Source organism: Notamacropus eugenii, chromosome 6 (assembly GCF_028372415.1).
Source record: "Notamacropus eugenii isolate mMacEug1 chromosome 6, mMacEug1.pri_v2, whole genome shotgun sequence".
NCBI classification, from domain to species: Eukaryota; Metazoa; Chordata; class Mammalia; order Diprotodontia; family Macropodidae; genus Notamacropus; species Notamacropus eugenii.
This window is the reverse complement of record NC_092877.1, coordinates 77,321,032-77,342,501: the sequence shown is the minus strand read 5'-3', so window position 1 is coordinate 77,342,501 and position 21,470 is coordinate 77,321,032. Positions and strand designations below refer to the sequence as shown.

At 34.4% G+C, this 21,470-nt stretch overlaps 1 protein-coding gene across 1 annotated transcript in view; it reads left to right on the top strand.

Moving 5' to 3' along the window:
- Nucleotides 1–21,470, top strand: part of DHX15 (DEAH-box helicase 15) — a 75,855-nt gene that overhangs the window by 39,839 nt on the left and 14,546 nt on the right. Inside the window, exons 5-10 of the mRNA XM_072620379.1 lie at nucleotides 2,890–3,108; nucleotides 10,449–10,616; nucleotides 16,721–16,807; nucleotides 17,953–18,102; nucleotides 18,459–18,567; nucleotides 20,877–21,068. Of these exons, the coding sequence (XP_072476480.1) occupies nucleotides 2,890–3,108; nucleotides 10,449–10,616; nucleotides 16,721–16,807; nucleotides 17,953–18,102; nucleotides 18,459–18,567; nucleotides 20,877–21,068 (925 nt within the window). The remainder of the gene's footprint in view (nucleotides 1–2,889; nucleotides 3,109–10,448; nucleotides 10,617–16,720; nucleotides 16,808–17,952; nucleotides 18,103–18,458; nucleotides 18,568–20,876; nucleotides 21,069–21,470) is intronic.

The window sequence follows — 21,470 nt, the reverse complement described above, 5'->3', positions numbered from 1 at the left end:
TATTTGTCAGATTTATGGAGAATGGAGAAATTTTTGACCAAACAAGAGAGAGAACATTGTGAAATGCAAAATGGATGATTTTGATTATATTAAATTGGAAGGTTTTTGCACAGACAAACCCAATGCAACCAAGATTAGGAGGGAAGGAGAAAACTGGGAAAGAATTTTTGCAACTAGTGTCTATGATAAAGGCCTCATTTCTAAAATATATAGAAAACTGAGTCAAATGTACAAGAATACAAGTCATTCTCCAGTTGATAGTCAGTCAAAGGATATGAACAGGCAATTTTCAGAGGAAGAAATTAAAGCTATCTATAGTCATATGAAAAAATACTCTAGATCACTATTGATTGGAGAGATACAAATCAAAACAACTCTGAGGTACCACATCACACCTACCAGATTGGCTAATGACAAAACAGGAAGATGATAAATGTTGGAGATGATGTGGGAGAGTTGGAACACTAATTCATTGTTGGTGGAGCTGTGAGCTGATCCATCCATTCTGGAGAACAATTTGGAACTATGCCCAAAGGGCTACAAAAATATGCATACCCTTTGAACCAGCAATGCCTTTTCTAGGACTATATCCCCAAGAGATCATAAAAATGGGAAAGGGTCCCACATATACAAAAATATTTATAGCAGCTCTCTTTGTGGTAGCCAAAAACAGGAAATCAAGGGGATGCCCATCAATTGGGGATTGACTGAATAAATTATGGTATATGAATATAATGAAATACTATTGTGCTGTAAGAAATGATGAACAGGAAGACTTCAGAGAGGCCTGGAAGGACTTTTATGAAATGATGCTGAGTGAAAGGAGCAGAACCAGGAGAACTTTGTACACAGCAACAACCGTAGTGTGTGAGGAATTTTTTCTGTTAGACTTAGCCGTTCACAGGAATGCAAGGAGCTAAAAAATTTCTAATGAACTCTTGGGGCAAAATGCCATCCATATCCAGAGAAAGAACTATGGAATTGGATCACAGAATGAAGCAGATCATTTTCTCTTGTGTTATGTTTTGTTTTGGTTTTTCTTTTTTTTTTGGTTTCTCCCGTTTATTTTAATTCTTCCATGCAATATGACTAGGGTGAAAATATATTTAATAGGAATGCTATGCGTAGAACCTATAAAAGACTGTATGCCGTCTCAGGAAGGGAAGGGAGGAGAGGGAGAGAAGGGAAAAAAAATTGTAAGATATATGGAAGTGATTGTAGAGAACTGAAAATAAATAAATTAACTTAAAATTAAAAAAAAAAAGGATTTGTTCTGTAAAATTTGGATTCCCCACAGCCATGGACTACCACAGGTGGCCTTGAGGTCACAGTTTCCCCACCCAGGTCTAGATGTTTCTATCAGAAATTTGCAGAACCTAGCCATAACCTGCCTTCTGAGGTCAGTAAGTAAGCTGGAAGAAAGACCAAATGAAAGAATCCCACCATTACAGACTATTATGGTGACAGGGATGCTCAAGACACAAACTCACAAGAAGAAAATGTCTCAAACATCTGTAAGGAAAGTGGCAAGAGAAAGCACATGTTGAGTTCAAGACCTGTGTGAATTCTTGGAAGAGATTAAGTAAGAGTTTCTTTTGTAAAAGCTTAGAGAAGTTATGAATGAAAGAAGAATGCTAAAGGAAAAATAATTAGAATAATGGAAGAAAGAATTGGAAAGGGAATTTAACAGATTGACACATGAGGTATAAAACCTTAACTAAAGAACAAAATGTCTCCATGAAATATATATTAAAGTCAAAAGAAGAAAATATGAGGCAGAAATAACTGACCTGGAAAAAGCCATCACCCTGAAAAAGGCCTGGACATCATATTTCAAGATCTGATCTAGTTCTCTTAGAACCAAATTAGTAAGGAAAGGATTAGTTCTAAGCCAAACAAATTTTAAGCATATGTAAAATTATTTCTAGCAGTTCTTTTTGTAATGTCAAAGAATTGGAAGTACAGGGAGACCCACCAACTGGAAAACAACTGAACAAATTAGAGCATATAAACTGGATGGCATACTGTTGTTCTGTAAGAAATGATAAGAGGTATGGTTTCAGAGAAGCCATCTTGTGTGAAGTGAGGCGAGTAAAACTGGGAGAACAACTTACACAATGAAAACAGTTTTGTTAAGATTGAAAGGCTTAGCAATTCTCATCAGTATAATGACCATCTAGGTTTCCAGGATACTCAAAATGTAACCTGCTACTTACCTCTTAATAGAAAGGTGAAGCACTCAGAGTTCAGAACGAGTCATTTTATGTTGGAACTTGCCAGTGCAAAAATATGTTTTGATTAATTATACAGGTTTATAATAAGTATTTAGTTTCTTTCTTTTACAGTGGAGATGGAAGGGCGATGGGGGAAGAGAGAAGCTGAGGAAGGAAAGAGCAAATTTTTGCTGATTAAAAAAAATTTTTTAGTCACTAAACATAGATGGGCTATTCAAAAAGAAGAAACCAGAGCCAGTATTAGGAAGATTATTTAGGTTTAAGAAGTATGTTTTAGGAGATGATAAATAAAGTAGGGCTGAGCCAAAGTTCATAAACGTTTGATTAAGATGAATAATATTGCTGAAGTGCCATTCAGAAACATGCCATGCCAGTATAAATTGATTTCTTTTGTTAAGTAGATAAGTATATTTTTATCATAGAAAAATGCAGTTTAAGAAGGATTTAGAAGAAGAGCTATCCAGGAACATTAATCCAAAATTTCCAATTTGAATTAAAACATTTCATCATAAGTATCAACTAAATTTTTCATAGTTACTCAATATTATTATGAACTTTCACGACCAAGGGTAGTGTTTAGTTACACTTTAAAAATATTAAAATTACATTCACACATGACATCAATATAATTTTAATATTTCTGTTTTCCTTTTAGGTTATTGTTATGAGTGCTACTTTAGATGCGGGGAAATTTCAGATTTACTTTGATAATTGTCCCCTTTTAACCATCCCTGGCCGTACACATCCTGTTGAGATTTTTTATACTCCAGAACCAGAGAGAGATTACCTTGAAGCAGCAATTCGAACTGTGATACAAATTCACATGTGTGAAGAAGAGGAAGGAGATCTTCTTCTTTTCCTTACTGGACAAGAGGTATATTTTTATTTTCTTCATTTTATGAAATTAGAGTAATTTGTTGTTAGAATATATGTCAACATATTTTTGTCATTTTGCAGCTGTTGCCATTCATAATGGTGTATACAACCCCTTTTGTGTATGATCTTAGTCGATATTGAACAGAAATTTCCCTGCATGATAATAAATATATTTAGGTTAATATATATTTACTCCTCAAGCTTTAACTTAGAATGTCATCTTTTCATCATGTGATGCTAAGATCCTAAGATCAGAGATCTAGAATTTTAAAGAATCTCAAAGAACTTCTAGTTTAAAGATTCTTATTTTTTTTTAAACACCTGGAGCACTTGCATGACTTGTAGTTCATGACAATTCATCCAGCTCCACAATGTTCCTTTGTATGTTCTATTTACTAGAATTGGAGTTAACAAGCTATTCTCTTAAAAGGACAGCATGTATTAAAGGGAAGTGTCTGATTTTCAATGCCCTGTGCTCTGAAAAACTATTTTCTTATTCATCCCTCCTAATCGCTAAATACCCTTTTTCTTTTGAATAGATATGATTGTATTCCATGCATGAGTTTCATCCCACCAAGGCTCAGTGATTGATACCTTTTGTTGAACCTGTTTCCTTTCAATTATTGCTTAAATGTTGGACAATTGATTAAAGATATTTCATGAGTTTTGTCACTGGATCTTTTCCAACTTTTTCATTCTTTTGAATTTCTGGACCTCTTTACCAATACCCTCACTAATTTCACAATAACTGTTCTCTTGATAGCTTCCTTGGTAGATATACAAATATATATACTCTTCCTGTATGTATCCTTTTTAGTTTAAAAGAATTCATCAGATATTTGTATTACCAGTGCACTTAGGACTTAATTTTAGAATCTTATTGAAAGAGAACTGGAAATGTATGTTTTCAGTATCCCAGGCATCTAACTTATATTTGAATGTTATCAATGATAAGGAATTGATTACTTCATGAAGAAGTTGACCAATGCTGGTCTGTTCTAAACTTCCTTCAAGGATTTTTGATCCTGGATATTCCTTATTCTGAAGTTATTCGTAAATTTGTGGGTGAGCTCGTCCAGACTTAGTCTAGTCCTCAAATGACAAATTCTGTGCCCATGCTTAAAGCTTTCCCTACTTGGCATAGCCTTCAAGAATCCATGATAGCATCATATCATGAAACATTTGAGTAGATCTGTTGCAGTATTTTAAAATTTGCCTCCGTTGCAGTATTTTAAAATTTGCCTCCTTGAAATTTGCACCCAGTGGTGTTAGTGAATAGTTTTAATGCAGTAATTTTAATTTTAATGCAATAGTTTTAATGCCTTTGAAATATTTGAAAATAATATTTCTCTTTAGTTCATCTTTTTCCATAGTAAACTTTTCTAGTCTCCGTAAAGCATTTTTCATCTTACAGTTTTCTAGATTCACTACTAAATGTTTTGATTAATATATTTCAGTTTAATTGGTTTCCTTTATAATCTTCTTTATTTTATTTTATGCATTTAAGAACATTTGGAAAAGGGTCCTTTGGTTTTACCATATAAAATTAAAGAGGTTCATGACAAATAGAAGTTAAGAATCCCTGACCTAGCTTTTTAGATCTAGAATTTAAAGCATTGGAATGGTTTTAGAGCTCAAAGAGACCTTAGGGATGATCTTTTTCCAGGGCTTCTTAAGGTAAGGCCTGTGAATGTGGTTTTTAAAAATATTTTCATAACTGCATATCAGTATGCTTGGTTTCCTTTAATAATATTCTATATTTAATCATATACAATTTGTAACATTCTGAAAAGGGATCTATAGGCTTTCCTAGACTACCAAAGGTATCTCTGATATAAAAAAGGTTAAGAATAGCTGTTTTTGATTATCAAATATACTTTTCTTTAAAAAAATGGGATGCTTAGAACATAACCATATTTCAGATATGCTGTGTTTAACATTGTTCACCTTTCCCCTACTATGGCTTGTTTGCCTAATTTTTTTTAATATTAATCTTGTGGGCAAAAACTCTTGACATTTCACTTGTGTTCTATAGTAGGAAAGTTTTGCTTCAAATTAGGTGCTACTCAAGGATATACAAATAGCTTTCAGTCTGTAGACCATGGGCAAGTAATTTATTCTCTTAGTTTCTTTCTATGTAAAATGTACAGGTTGGATTTAATAGCTCCCTTTTCAAAACCCTAAAATTCTGGTTATAAGCAGGTTTTTTCTCTTTTTTTGTAAATACTATTTTATTTTTTACAATTACATGTATAGATAGTTGTCAACATTGGTTTTTTATAAGATTTTGAGTTGCACATTTTTTTCCCTTCTCCTCAAGGTGGCAAACAGTCTGATATAGGTTTGTATATGTTGTGAAAGAAGAAACAGCAAAGTGAAAAACCACTAAAAACAAAAACAAAACAAGTGTAAATTAGTAGAGTCTGAATGCAGATCAAAGTAGTTCTTTCTTTGGGTGTAGATAATGAGTCTTTTGGAATTATCTTTGATCATTATATTGCTGAGAAGAGCTAAGTCTGTCATAGTTGATCATCACATAATGTTGCAGTTGCTGTGTACAATGTTCTCCTGCTTGCTTCACTCAACATCAGTTCATGTAATTCTTTCCACGTTTTTCTGAAATCATCCTCATAATTTCTTATAGCACAGTAGTATTCCATTACATTAATATACTACCTCTTGTTCATCCATTCCCTTAATTTCCAATTCTTTGCCACCACAAAAAGAGCTTCTTAATAATTTTTCACATGTGAGTCCTTCTCCCCCTTTTTATGATCTCTTACAAACCTAGTAGTGATATTGCTGGGTCAAAGGATATGCACAGTTTGCTTGCCCTCTTGAATAGTTGAATCAAGTTTACAACTCTAGCAATGTATTAATGTCCCAATTTTCCCATATCTTCTCCAGCATTTATTGATAAATTTCCTTTTCTATCATAATGGCCAAGCTGATATGTGTGATGTAGTGCTTCAGAGTTATTTTAATTTGCACTTCTCTAACCGGTAGTTTATTTTTAGAGTATTTAGTAGATATAAGCAGGTTTTTCTTATTTGACAGTTGTTTTATTCTTAATGTCACTTTTCAATTATACCTTTGAAATTATATATAATTTTTAATCTTGTAATAACTTGGTTTTCCTAGGCTTCTCTCTGTCATATGAGAGTAAGGATAGATTAAACCTAAAATAATCTAAAGTTGTTTTTATTGATACTTAATTCTCCCAGTAAGACTTTTTCTAGTTATTTTTATTGTACTTGTGCTTTATTTAATTTCATTAAGTATTTAGTAAGACATGATTCATTTTTAAGTGTGAGGTTTTTCAAAGAGGATTGAAGTAAAATCTGTAAAGTAAAGCCTCAGCTACCCAGAATCAGAACCTTAGGAATTCAAGTGGTTTTTGTTGGTTAGGAGCTTTATCCCTTTTAGACTTTCTCCTTCCCTCCAATCTTTCTAAAACGTCCGTCTTCCCTTCTTTCTTAAGTTGAACATACCAATTATAGTTTAACCTTGATAGCTTTTACAGAGGATATTTCTTTTTTGGGTGTTAGGTTGGAATAGGTGATCTTTAAGATTTTAAGATTGCATTGCACTGTGTGTGATTATCTGACTTAGAATCACACATTAGCATCATTTATTGCAGTGACTGCTGTGTGTCAGGGACTGTTCTAAAAGCTGGATCATTTTGGAAGACAGTTCTAATTAAGGGGTGGGAAACCTGTGGCCTCAAAGCTCTGTTGTGAGCTGAGGGTTATGCATCCATAATGGTGGAATGGTATGTAAAATAATGTTTAATAGGTTCTGCATGAATGTATAAGTAAGTTTTTGGTCACTGATTATGGAGGTAACTTTTGCTGCAAAGATTCCTTTTTATACCTAGTTCTCAATTATGTTTTAGACAGGTAAGATTGCCTGGACGGAAGCTTAATTCTGAAAACCTGAGATTTTAACTTTTCTCTTTAATAACAGCTCTTTGTACCTTCATTATTTTATTTTGTATAAATGATTTCACTGAAATTCCTTACAACTCAGATCACGTTGATTGTAGAATAGCTTAAAATATTTCCAAAAACAGTAATTCTGTTACTAAATAAAAGCTCTTTGGAGAATTGCTTTAGATAAGAATAATTATAATTAGTATAACAGTGTTAGCGCATTTTTAAAGTTTTTGGAGATATTTGAACACTTACCCTTATAATCTCTCTGATCTTGGATAGCATTTTTCATTTTGGCTAGAAAATCATCTTTTTATGAGAGGATGTTGTTCATTTGTTTTCAGTGATAACTCTTCATCACCCCATTTGGGATAGTCTCGGCACAGATACTAGCATGGCTTGCCGTTTCTTTCTCTAGTTTATCTTAGTCATATTGACTTAGTCAATATTCTCATATTGATAGTTGTGGCAGGTATTATGGAATATTTGCATACTATTAAACCAGTAGGGGGCAATCAACTCAAGATCTTTGAAGATACCTTTTTTTTTAAAAGTAAGTATACTCTCGAATATTGACCATTTTTGTAGAACATTTTAGCAGAAATAAGTGAACTAATTTAATTATTCTGTAACTATAATTAGTGTGCCATTGGAGAATTTTCTTAAAATTTATTGATAAATTTTTGAGGGGACAGCTGGCATTTCTCAAAATTTTCTCATTTATTAAAAAACAAAACAAAACAAACTACTGCAGCAAAATCCACACAGTCATCTTCCACTGTAATAAAGTCATGCAAGGAAGCAAAACAAAAGGATGTTATTGATGATTAATAATATAAGCTTCATTCTGCACCCATAATCTATCATGTATCCTCTTTAATATGAGGAGGGATATATATACATATATTATCCCGGAGTCAAGATTGGTCATTGCATTTATCTGTATTCTGTAAAGAACATAGAACACCATGTTCTTTAGTGTTGTTTTTGTTTAGGTTATTGTGATTTTTCCCTTGGTTCTGCTGAATTTATCCTTCCTCAATTCAAATGTTTTCATAAATTTCTCTGAATACTTCGTATTATTCCTTTCCCAAAATATAATAATCATAGTTTCATAGATTGAGATCTCAATTCAATTCATTAAACATTAGATGCCTACTATATATCAGGATACCAATAAAAATAAAAGAAGGTTCCTGCTCTCAAGGACCTTAGAGTCTAATGGAGAATGACTATACATAAGAGGACTGGATGAAGCTGGGTAGAGACAGGGTCCAGCTTGGTGAGCTTGCTTAGATTCTGTTGTTCTTGTAGTTAAAACCAATTAGATCAGGTGATGGAAAATGAAATTAACTTAAGGCTCTGAACCCTTTATAAAGATAGGCTTTGGGAGTTTACTCCAGCCTTCCAGTCAGAGGAGAAAGGCAACTGAGGTTGTTGGGGTGTTGGGAGTCACAGCTGAATCAGTGATGTTTTAGTGGGTGAACTTAACTCTGGGGGAAGGATGTTCGTGGAGGTGAAACCAAGCAGAGCAGCAGAATGGAAAATGAAGATCTTAAAGGAAGCTCAGTTTCTAGGACAGGTACTCATTTTATAGATGAGGAAACTAAGGTGTGACGTGGGTATAGTCACATGAATATTAAGTAGCAGAAGCAGAATTTAAGCATAGATACTCTAGTTTTGTTTTTTTGTTATGAGATCATTTTCTTTAGTGGTGTCAGCGAGTCAAAGAGTATAAACAAATGGTGAGACCTATTAAAAGCTCCACTCCTGGTGTAGTAGTGTACCTTCCTTTCTTTGAGTAGCTCTTAGATTTAGACCTTGTGAAGACCATGATCCATCACTGTTACAAACACTGTTCACGAGCGTAATTCTCCCATTTTTAGGCCTTGAGAGTTGCTAATAACCAGAGGAGCCATTGACAAGTAATCTCTGATTATATTCACGTTATTTCTGATTTTACTTATCAGCTGCTTTTACACAGTCTTAATAATTTGTATGAGAAATTTTTTTGGAGGAAAAATTTTTAAGGTGTTTTTATATTCCATTGAATTAAATAGCTTTTTGTAATTTGTAAACATAGTGAAGTCTTTATCACCTGAATCTTTCAGTTGGTTGATAATTACAAATAGGTGGTGGCCTTTAATTAGTCATTTGCAGAAACCCTGCCCTGTTTGCACTTCTTTTCAGTAAGGATTTTCTTGATGTGTGTCTATCATTGTCATAAAAATTCTCTAAATATAAGAAAGGCATACAAGTTAGTGACTATTGATATTCTGTCAGTCACTACCTTCTTTGGATAGTATGGCTGAATCTCCATTTCTCCCTCCCTGCCATATTCCCATTTTTACACTCAGAAATAACTTAACATCTGTCAATACTTTTAATGTTATATTGCCTACAACCTCGGTTACTGCCTCAGTGTTTTTGGTCTAGTATAGTTCCCGTAATCTTAAAATTTTGACAAAGGGAAGATAATTGGCATGCTAGGTGGTAGTCAACTTCAGTTGCTTTCTTAACTGCTAGATTGTGGATTATTTAATGTTTTAGCAAAAATTAAATGGACATTTCATAATTTTTAAAGCATTTGATTAAAATGTTCCAGGAAATGTTTACTATTTTAGCAAATAACAATATTAACTTTAACTATATTTCTGGTTATTTATCTCCTACTTCGGTATTTGATAAATATTTATTTCAATATATTTCCATAAAAAAATCATAGTGTAAAGTGTGCTCTAATTGAATCTGTACATCTATCATTTGAATGACCTCAGTTTATAACCTCAGCTTATATTTTCATTGTGTTAAAATTTTAGAAAAAAAATTAACTATATTTTTAGACATTTTTAGACACTGTATTTAGCCTCATTCTTGACTATCCATGTTGTTACTGTAAAGGTGTTTATCCTCATTAGGTACAATAAAGCAAATCTTCCATATAATTGCATTAGTGATACGTGACATTAAAGCTTAATTGGTTTATTTAAAATATCTTGCCCATCAATTTCTTTTGGATTGTGAAAATTGAAAAGGTCATGAGTACAGTTTAATATTCCTGGGTGAAAGATTTCAATTTTAGTACAATTTGTTGAGAATTAATTAGGAAATCTGACTTGAAGATAGGGGGTGTTGAACGCAAATAAGACCATTTATGTATTCATTAGAATATGACAGCCCCAGCTTCTTGGGACTGTTGTGAAAACCTGTTGGTGTTCACTGGATTAGTTTAAGTTGCTAAATTGAGAATATAGTATCCATGAAGATAAAAATGTGCTGGCATACGCAAAATAAATTTTGCATAGAACTTTACTATGATAAATACTTGAAAAATATTTACATTCATGTTGGTTTGAAAAATATTTACATTCATGTTGGTTTTGTTTACTTTAAACTTTTTTGGTAGGAAATTGATGAAGCCTGTAAAAGAATAAAGCGTGAAGTTGATGATTTAGGTCCAGAAGTTGGTGACATTAAAATCATTCCCCTGTATTCCACACTTCCACCTCAACAACAACAGAGAATTTTTGAGCCTCCTCCTCCAAAAAAACAAAATGGAGCAATAGGACGAAAGGTAACTAAGATTTCTTGTGTTTCATATTCTGTAGCAACTAGACTAAAAGGTTCACAAAATGTTTTCTGCACTATAACTCTGGGAACTAGGAAGCTCACATGTTATTTTCTCCAACACCGAGGTATGGAGAGATCCAACAGGAGCTGCTCAGTGTCAGGGTTGCAATAGAGAAATGGCTAGAGATGGATAGAGCAAGCATTTAGTCGTATTAGATAAGCCACATAAGAAATACTGTTAGTAGAATATTCAGTTTGTTGAATGAATTCCTGAATTCTTTGGAGAATACTAAACCAGCTGATTTGAGAAGTATAGTGCTATGGATAATTATTAATTTGATTTAATTTAGAAATTTCAAATTCTTTGTCTTGAAGAAAAAAATAAATATTTTGTTGGTATTCCTCAATTTTACAACTTGTGAATAGATATATTCCCATAAAAATTGATTATAATAGGAGTTCTCTATTTCTTATTTGGAGACACCTATAAGAACCAACATTCTAGGGAATGTATTCAGTCTGCTTATGACTCTAATTGAAATGATTTTTTTTTATTCATAAACATCATATCACTTTTGCATATTACTTTTGGCTGCAAGTAAGACCCTTTTAACACAGTTAACATGAATGAAAATACTGCAACTCTTTGCTTTTGTGATATACCTACTCTTTCCTCCCTTTGCGGCTCCCCAACCCCCAGTCATCACTCATCCTGGAAGTTTGCTAATTGATTCATCTAGAATTGCACACAGCTCAATAAGGAAGGGAAATGGACCTTGTGGAAATGCTTCTGTAGTTTTAAAGAGAGGCTTAATGATCCAAGAGCAATAAGATAACTTAGTGCCTGCTTGGAAGTTGAGGAAACCAGCAAGTTAACATCCTTCCTGAATTGTTGAGCTTAACATCTTGGCAACTGATCCTGTCACTTCCTGGCAAATAGAGGGAAAACAAATGGAAGCAGTGTCAGATTTTATATTTTTGGTCTCAAAGATCATTGCAGGCTGTGAGTGAAGCCATGAAATTAAAAGATGCTTGCTCCTTGGAAGGGAAGCTATGGAAAATCTGGGCAGCATACTAAAAAGCAGAGGCATGACCTTGCCAACAAAGATGCATATAGTCAGAGCTAAGGTTTTTCCAGTAGCAATGTATGGCTGTCAAAGTTGGACTCTAAGGAAAGCTGAGTGCCACACAATCAGTGTGTTTGAATTTGTGTTGCTGAAGAAGACTTGAAAGTCCCTTGGAGAGCGAGGAAGTCAAATCAGGCAACACTTCAAGAAATTAGTTCAGACTGTTTCCTGGAAGATCAAGTACTGAAGCTGAAGCTTAAATATTTTGGCCGCATAATGAGAAGACAGGACTCTTTGGGAAAGACGTTGTTGGGAAAGATTGAAGGCAACAGGAAAAGGGGAATGGCAGAGGATGAGATGGATATATGGTATCATGGAAGCAATGAACATTTATTTGGACAGACTGCGAGATTGTGGAGGATAGAAGGACCTGATGTGATATGGTCCATGAGGGGATGAAGATTTGGACAAAACTGAAAAACAGCACAAAGCAGAACCTTGAGGACTGAGACAATAAACTAGTTTAACCGAGACAGTACACAGATGAATCAGCTGAAATATGATTGAGCTAATCCTGCTACTTAAAAGTGAATTACTGAACTATATCCCAAGTGGATTATTCCCTGAACTCAGCATTCCATTTCCCCTCTTGCTTTGCATAAGATGGTCCCCCCCACACCTTTTAGGCATTCTCAACTTTTCCTCAAGGAATCTCAGAATCAGAGCTGGAAGGTACCTTAGAAAGCATTTAATCCAAGCCCTTCATCTGGCAGGTTGCTAAGGCTTGTGTTAGTATTTAATATAAAGCCTCTAGGTGTATTCAAATAAAAGGTTCCTTGACTCCAAATCTTGTTCTGTTTCCACTCTCCTATTCCTCTCTCATCCTTCACATATTTCAAGGTTCAGCATAATTGCTATTGGAAAAGGAGGAACTTCCTTGGCCTCCTAGTAGGTAGTGTTTTTTCCTACTCATTTTATCTTTTTCATATATACTTTCCCAGTAAAATGCAAACTTTTTGAGGGCAGGGACCATTTTTCATTTTGTCTTTGTATTCTCCAATACCTTGTGCAGTGCTTTCCTTATACATAGTAGTTACCTACTAAATGCTTGCATCAAGCTAACTATCCCTGTGATGTCTATGTTAACTAGCCCCTGAGTTACTTAACCTGAATTATGACCACATCTCTCTGTCTCTCTCTCTTCCCCCCCACTCCTTCCCTGCTCATTACCATTTCCCTTAGCCTTGGCTCTTGCTCCTTAAATAATCCCTGATCCAGTAATCTGCCCTCTCTCTTAAACTGTTCTGCTCCTTAAATAATCCCTGATCCAGTAATCTGCCCTCTCTCTTAAACTGTTCTGAAATAGATTTTCAGAATTCATCATACATCACTTCTAAACTTCAGACAATGTATTTTCTCAAGGACTGGGAGACAGTCATGACTCATTAAGATATTCACTGAATAGAAAAGACTTGTTAGGTTTTCTCCACTTGTTGGTCATCCTCACTTCCAGAAGTTAATACCATGATGAACTTTTTATTGTTTGCTCCTAGAGGATGTTGTTTGTAATTCTTGAATTTCATGGACATGTTGAGCTTTACTGCTCAACACCTATAATTATCAAGATCATCTTTTCCTTATGGCAGTCATTAAATTAAATTCCTGTGGATGCAGCCTAGCACCTACCTTGGAAGTGCTACAAGGGACCCAGAAAAGAAAGTGCTTGGCACTATTAGATGATGTAACATCAGAACAGATATTTTATCAGTGGAAATGACATTCAAGAGAGGTTAATATCGACTTTAATCACTGCATCCTAAGGATCATGAGACTTTCCACCTGATTTGGAGTTGAAAACTTCATGTGTGTTGTCCCCCCATTATAATTTGATCTCCTTGACAACAAAGACTGTCTTTATATTTTTATCTCCAACATGCTTTGCACATACTAAGCACTAACTAAATGCTTCATTCCTTCAGTTGTATCACTTGTGTCTTATCTGCTAAGACTTCTGGGAAAGAGGCACTAAGCTCATCAACTCTTGAGTTCCTCATTTAATCCTTCTTTAAAAAACTTTGGTTAGCAAACATTATGTTTGTTTCATTGGATCTGATTGTCTGGACTGTTGTGATGTGTTACACACACACACACACACACACACACACAATACTATTCTGGTTGTAGTGGTGTCATGTCATTGGTGGCAATGGAGGTATCCAAAAGGAATTTAAAATTGCATTTCACATTGTTAATGGTTTTGCATTTCTATTCCCACCCCCAAATCAGTAAACCTCAGTCTACTACAAAACCTGCTACCATAAAAAGATACTCTTTTCCTGCACGACCACAAAGCGTGCATTGAGTTTGCCCTTATGTCTGGAAATCACAGGGATCAGCAAGTGTCTGAAACCCCATTTGTACAAGTTTTTATCCATTTTTCTAATGAAATCACAGTCCTGTTGAGTAGCTACTCCTTTAGCCTGTTCTGAGGGATGGGATCTTAGAGATCACAGCCTGCTCCGTAGACTTATTGTGAGGAAGGCACTTTCTGAATACAGATCTGCTGTATATATAGTATTTATCATTAAATCAGAAGTGATTTTCCCCCAAGTCCACATTGCAAAGCTGTGACAGAATAAGAACTAGAGCTTATACTTCCTGACTGCCTACGCCTATATTTTTCCAGACCAGTTCCCATTGACCCATAATTATATTGCTCTTCCTGGACCACAGGGTTCAGGATCCACTAATGGGTAGGTTCAGGTTATACAAAATCAATACTAGTGGGGCTGCTATTGTTTATATCATTCATTGGGCACTTGTCTCTGTTCACCAACTTCTTGTAATATCTGTAGTGGAGGAGGGAAATGATGTTATTCCGTGTAATGTTGATGCTTCCATTAGGCTTTTTTCAACCTTTGACCTCATAATAAAGGTCATCATCTCTGTTTTGGTTTCCATGGCTGAAAGCATAAGAGTAGTTTAATATCATAGCCAGGCAGCCATGTGTGATCTACTCCCAAGAGAAAGTGGTTGTACCAATAGGTACAGATTGAAAAACTCAGAGAAATACCTATCCTCCTGAAAGGTGAAATGATTCTTTCTTCCTCATTCCTCTTTTCAACCTGAATTGTACCTATGTTCACAATAAGATTGAAGCTAGTTTTCTAAGAATAGCAGTGGGAGCTGTGTTTTCTATTATGTACTAGATAAGGCAGCTCCATTATGGGGAAGAACCTCATGTACCTTCTCTGGGCAGTTGACCACAGTTGCTGCCTTCCTGCCCACTCCTCACCCCCACCACACCCCCAGTGACTCAACTGTAATGTCTTCCCTGTTGTTATAACAGTAACAATTATGTTTTCTAAGGAATTCAGGTCCAATATAAACCCATTAATATTATGAACCATATAGTTGGCCTCTTATCTCTTACTCTCCAGCTCTTTCCATCATGATTCCAGGATTGGGAATAACTTGAGAGGAATTCTAGAATTACTAAGAGCCAACAAAGTTCTGGGTGGCAGCTAAGAAGAAACAGATATGCAGCATCCATCATAGCTAATGTTCCCACTTCTGGATTTGATGTTTTCTATGCCTCAAATGGCCCACAGGCATCATTCTTCCTTCATATCTTCCCAAAAGACCCTCAGAGCCCAAGATATTTGCCTAATTTGTGTGAAAGATTACTCTGTCATGTGGTCTGACAGTGGTTACACATTAAGTTCCTTATCACGGTGAGATGATGGGTTCTTTATATTTTCGTATTCCTGTTCAGGGAATGTCCATTAAGTTTTGCATCTCTGCTCTAAGAATTCTTTTACCTATATTTTTTGAGACAATATGATTACAGAAAAGTAAGATGACCAGGTGTTTTTAAGAGTTCCAGATACTTTTCAGCTTCCAGGATTAAATTCTAAAGTGTTGACTGTTGACCAGACCATATCTACTCTCCCTTTCTTACTCCTGACTTAGGACCATTCTCTGAAAGTTAATCCCTATGTCACCTCAATGTTATAGAAGGAGTGGCAGTGTGGTACAATGGATAATGAACTGTCCATGGAATCTGTAAGATGTAGGTTCATTCATTAATTCTTTAAAATGTTTCCCAATTACATGTAAAACATTTTTGAGTCACTTTTTAAAGTTTTGAGTTACAGATTGTCTTCCTTCTGCCCCCTCACCTCTTTTGAGAAGACAAGCAATTTGATATTGATTATACCTAACACAGTCCTTTTTTCATGATGTTACTATGTAATCAAACACATCAAGAATTTCAGTGAAATATTAAATTTAATTTTTTAAAGCTTGAACACAGTTGTAAAAAAAGGACTGCATCTACTTGTATACCTTGGATTATTAATGTTTTGAATTATTGGTGGCACTGACGGTTTGGTGCAGGTTAGAATAATTTATGTGCAAAATGCAAGTTCTTTAGCTATAAGAATTTTTATTTATGAGGTTACGTACAGTAAAAACTTGATTAGGATCACACAACCTCATTCACACTACCCTGAAGATGCAGTATGATGCAATGAAAAAAGTAATGATTTGGCCATGTAATTTCCCATGTGTGTGATTTTGAATGAAATCACTTATCTTTGATCTTAATTTCTTTCTAGTTCTTAAGTCTGTGATCCTAGGAAAGCAGTTAGCTGGAGGATAAAATTGCTGTTCTAGTAAAAATTAAATTGGTATTTGTTAAATGAATCAACTGGCAACTCTTAAGAATTTTGTAAAATTTTTTTAGTTTTTGTTGTAGTTTTTTTGTTAACTTGCTTATCCTCAACCTAAACTCACAATTTGATTGTATTTTTAAGCACGTGAATTTTGTAGAAGAAACAATTAAGATTTGAATAGGCCAGGTTGATTAGGAAGACAGTTGGATTAAATTAGCAAAGAGAAAGAATCGTTTAACTGGTATAATTGCTAGAAAATATTTTATATTTACTATAATTTATTGAGCTTTATAGCTGATGTGTTTCAATCAAACTACATAGTCATTTAATTTTGCATTACTTGTGGTGTTTATCTTATTCAATAGGTAGTTGTGTCTACCAATATTGCAGAGACATCACTAACAATAGATGGTGTTGTGTTTGTCATTGATCCTGGATTTGCGAAACAAAAGGTAACTTGCTTTCAAAACTTAATATAAAATAATGTAGGGTTTCTACAAGTAGTCTTTTTGCATAATCATTTAATACTCAAATTGAGTTCAGAAAATGGAATTTTGTTAGTGTTCTACTTGAATAATAGGAACAAAAATGGACTGAAGGAACTTTATGTTACCTGAGTTGATAAAGCATCTATAACCATTTTCTTGAATTGAAGAGGAATATCCAGAGACCTTTGCAACTAGATTGTATTTTCTTTTTTTCTTGAAGAGTTGGATAGTAGTTAACATGTTGAAAATAAGATAACTTTACTCCAAAGACCAAGTCATTGAGTCTTTTGACTAAAATTTTGTCCATCTAACCTAGCCTCTACTCCCTGCCCAAAAAAATACACAAAAAAACCTCGTAATTATTATTCTTCCAGCTAGAAAATTATATTGAATATCTAGAATATTTTTGTAGTCAGAATGCTGCTTTATTATACAGGTATTGAATGATCTCCAATATTTTAATAGATCTTTTCCTAATGTTTTAATAAATCTTTAAAAGATCCTTTAGATTAGCTGTCCGTTTTGATTAACTTTAAGGAGGGATAGAAATTAATATACATACTATACATTTTTAAAGGAATCCTTGCTCCCTAGAGTGAATATTATTAATATTAGCAGCATAGTCACTGGAATTTTTTTCATATTGGGCACCAAATTTTTTATTTGAGAACTCTTTCCTGAAACTACAATGAAATTCACTAGGGAGAAATACAATGTCTTTTTATTGAATGATTCAAGAATCTTTGTAATCAATAAAGTGAACTCATATGGTAGTAGCATTAAAATTTAAGTCCTTACTTTCCATGGAGTTAAGACTCTTAGATAAACAGGGTAAACTGTAAGTTTTTGAGGTTAGCTTTAGCCTTTAGGAGTTTAGGGGACTAAATTAATAGCTTCCGTAAACAAGTCAAGGCATGAGGGTATATGTTACAATTCTTGCTTTGCTGCTGCATTTTTTTTTTTTTTAACCACTGGCCAAGTGTCATGAATATAACAGGAACTGCAGTGTGTATGTTTTTTGAGCTGGTGTGAGTCATCAGGAGCCTTCATCAGGGCACACATATTTAAGTGGATGAAATAACTATTGTTTGACTTGATACTTTCATTAGGTATATAATCCTCGGATTAGAGTGGAGTCTCTTTTGGTGACAGCAATCAGCAAAGCTTCTGCCCAGCAAAGAGCTGGTCGAGCTGGTCGTACCAGGCCTGGAAAATGTTTCAGACTTTATACAGAGAAAGCCTATAAAACTGAAATGCAGGTAAGAGGTTCATTTCATTTAATGTAGGACCTTTCTTGGCACCATAAGCTGTACAGTTTTTAAGCTATCTGAAGGCAGCACAAGCAATTTAAAGACTCCTTTCCTATCAATAAACATCTGTGATGTAGATTTTAAAATCAGACACCTAATATTTAGCACCTGCTATATATAATCACTATTTCATAGAAGAAACAAGATTTCAGTATTCTTAGTCAATGTTTGGTTTATTTACTATTGTGTTCTTCTGATGGGATAGGCAGAGGTCAGAATATGCTATTTCCTGGAGAAATGTAGTGAGAGTAATTGTAATACAAGCAAAGCTAATACCGTAACACAGCACTGTGCTTTTCTTCTAGGACAATACTTACCCTGAAATTTTGAGATCTAATTTGGGTTCAGTGGTGTTACAGTTGAAAAAGCTTGGTATAGATGACTTGGTACACTTTGATTTTATGGATCCACCAGGTAAGGTTTTTTTTTTTTTTGAATAACTTTGTTCTGTAATAATGTGTTGCTAATACTGCTTAAAACAATTTTTAGTTTTATCTTAGTGAAATTCTCTGTCTTAATTATCTCTTTTATATGATGAAACTCAACAAAGACATGTTAGTTCTGCTTCTCCTTAAATGAATTTAATCCTTTTATGAATGACTTTCTGTATTTTATACACATCCCACTTGGGGAATATAGACCTTTAAAACTGTGACTATTATGTATGTAAATTTGTAGTCTAGTAAATTTAATATAAGCATTTTTAAAAAACATTTTAATTTGCCCATTTCACAGTCAACAGAAGATAACTCTGATCTAATTAGACTAATTCAGGTGTTCCAGAATGCTTCTTCTATGTGGTTTATGATAAACTTTTAAGTCTTAGTAGGACACCTTAGGATTGATATTGAGCTCTTGAAGAGTGTATGTGTGTGTGTGTATAAAATTACTGTAACAATTGTTGGCAACTTTGTTTTCTAATAAAAGCAGTCTCCAGATTACTAACTTGCATCCCAAAAGTTTGTAAGTCAGTCATGTGTAATTCAGAATATATTTTTACTTTTTTCTAAAGGGAAGAAATGTTGTAAATAGTGGTAAGGTTCAGAGATCACTTACTTGATTGGACAGGTTACATGGGCTAAGTACTAAGAGTTGGAATAGGAATGTTAATAGCTTGACTTCTGTGTCCTAGGAGCAAGTGAACAAGTCATGTAGGAAAGAGAAGGAACGTGAATGAGGATGTTTCCTGAGCTTTCCTTTCCTTTGTGCAACTTTGACCCTCTACAAACTTTTGAAATGCTTAAAGTTTGTATTTCATATTCCACCTTCTGTCAGTCATTTATTTGAAGTTTAATACATTTTCCCATGAGTGAGAACTATGTTTTTGTCTTTCTTTGTTTCCCCAGCACTTAGCATAGTACAATGCTTGGCACATAGTCAGCACTTAATAAGTACTCGATAATTTATTGAGGTCACTCACAGGTTAAACAGGTATACTAACTTACCCCTTTCTCCCACATACCTTATTGTTATGTATAGTAGAATATATTTAGAACTGGAAAGCATCTTAGAGAGGCCATCAAGCCCAAACCACTCATTTTGTAAATAAGAAAACTGAGGTCCAGAAAAGTTAAAAGGTGCAGGGTCAGAGCTTGTATCTGAGATAGGATCTGATGCCATTGAACCACTTTCATCTTCCTCAATTTTCCCAGTGAAAACCTTATCCAGTCTTTCCATACCTAGACAGAAATTTTCCCTTATTGCCCATTATCCCAAATGAAAACCTCTATTTGCTTAATAGGTGATCTTAGCATTAGATAATTTGATTGAATTAATCATACTAATGATTAAGGATTAAAAACCTAATCCTTTAAAAGAGATTTTGCGTTTTTTAAAGGAAGATTATTAGCCCAAAACAATTGACGGAAAAATTATGGATATAACAATGAAATAAAAATATTGAGGTCTTGCACAGGAGTCTGCCCTATTCTTCCCCCTTTCCTAATGCTTGGTTTTATGAGCTTTTTCTATAGTTTGAATTCACAACTTGTATTTTCTCCCCAGCTGATATGCTGCCTTCTGAAAATTTCCAAAGTTATTTGCCAATGCATAAACCACTTTGTTCAAAAACTTCATGTGCAGATCTCTTGTGATTAGGAACACACGTTCCCATACAAACAATGTTAGATTCTCTGTGGAAAGTACAGCTCAAGAAGCCAGGCTTCTAGACTGAGATCTAGTGTAAAATGCCCAGTCGTTTTGCTTCTTTTTGCCTCAGTTTTCACAGCGATAAAGAAGTTGAACTAGATGTTTTCTAAGGTCTCCACTAGCTTCTAGGGTTATAATACTAGCTTTTTTTGAACCCTTAAACTGCAATCTCTTAGGCTTGAGACTTGGAGTGAGACGTGTGTATGTGTGCACACATATGTTTGTATGGCTACATTTCATCAATGTCATTGATATTTTTAGAAATTTAAGATACTTATATTCCTTTAGGAAATATATATATTTAGTGTGAAGTATGTAACATGATACTAAATTGATTAGCAGATTATCTAACCCTTTTAGGAGAAAGAGTTGACTTTTAAACTCCTCTTTAGCAAACTTTGAAATTTTGGGTGATTCATTGGTTGCTAGATTCCTATAATTGAATTTGATGACAGCTTGAATTCTGAATTTGGCCCACTGTAGAATGAAAAATGAGTTTGCTTATAATAGTTTGTACTTTGTCACATTTTTGCTTACTAAAGGCAGCTTGACTAATAGAGTATTTTTTCTTCCAGCTCCTGAAACTCTGATGAGAGCCCTAGAGCTTTTGAATTATCTAGCTGCTTTAAATGACGATGGAGACTTGACTGAATTGGGATCCATGATGGCAGAATTTCCATTGGATCCACAGCTCGCTAAAATGGTTATTGCAAGTTGTGACTACAACTGTTCTAATGAGGTCCTTTCTATTACTGCTATGTTGTCAGGTAATAGAGGGAAAAAGTCACCCCCATCCTTTCCCCCTGTCCCTTGGCCCCCCTCCATTTCTTGCCTCCACCCAAAAAATTCCACTTTGGGTGGACATCACGTAGTTTTTTCTAGCGTGATAGTTTGATATATATTCTCAAAAAGAACAAATACCTTGTATATGGACATATTTACTTAAATTGAAGAATAAAATCTTCACAAAATTTATAAAAAGCAAAATAATTTATTGTATGAAACATAAAAATAATCAACTCTGAAATACTGGTAAAACTTAAGTTGCCGAAGTGTAAAAAAAAAATAATACAGGTACCTCACTATAACAGTAACTGTTATAATCCCATAATTCAGAATTTTGAACAAGGTGGGTCATTTACAGACTTACCTCCCTGGGTTTGTCGTTA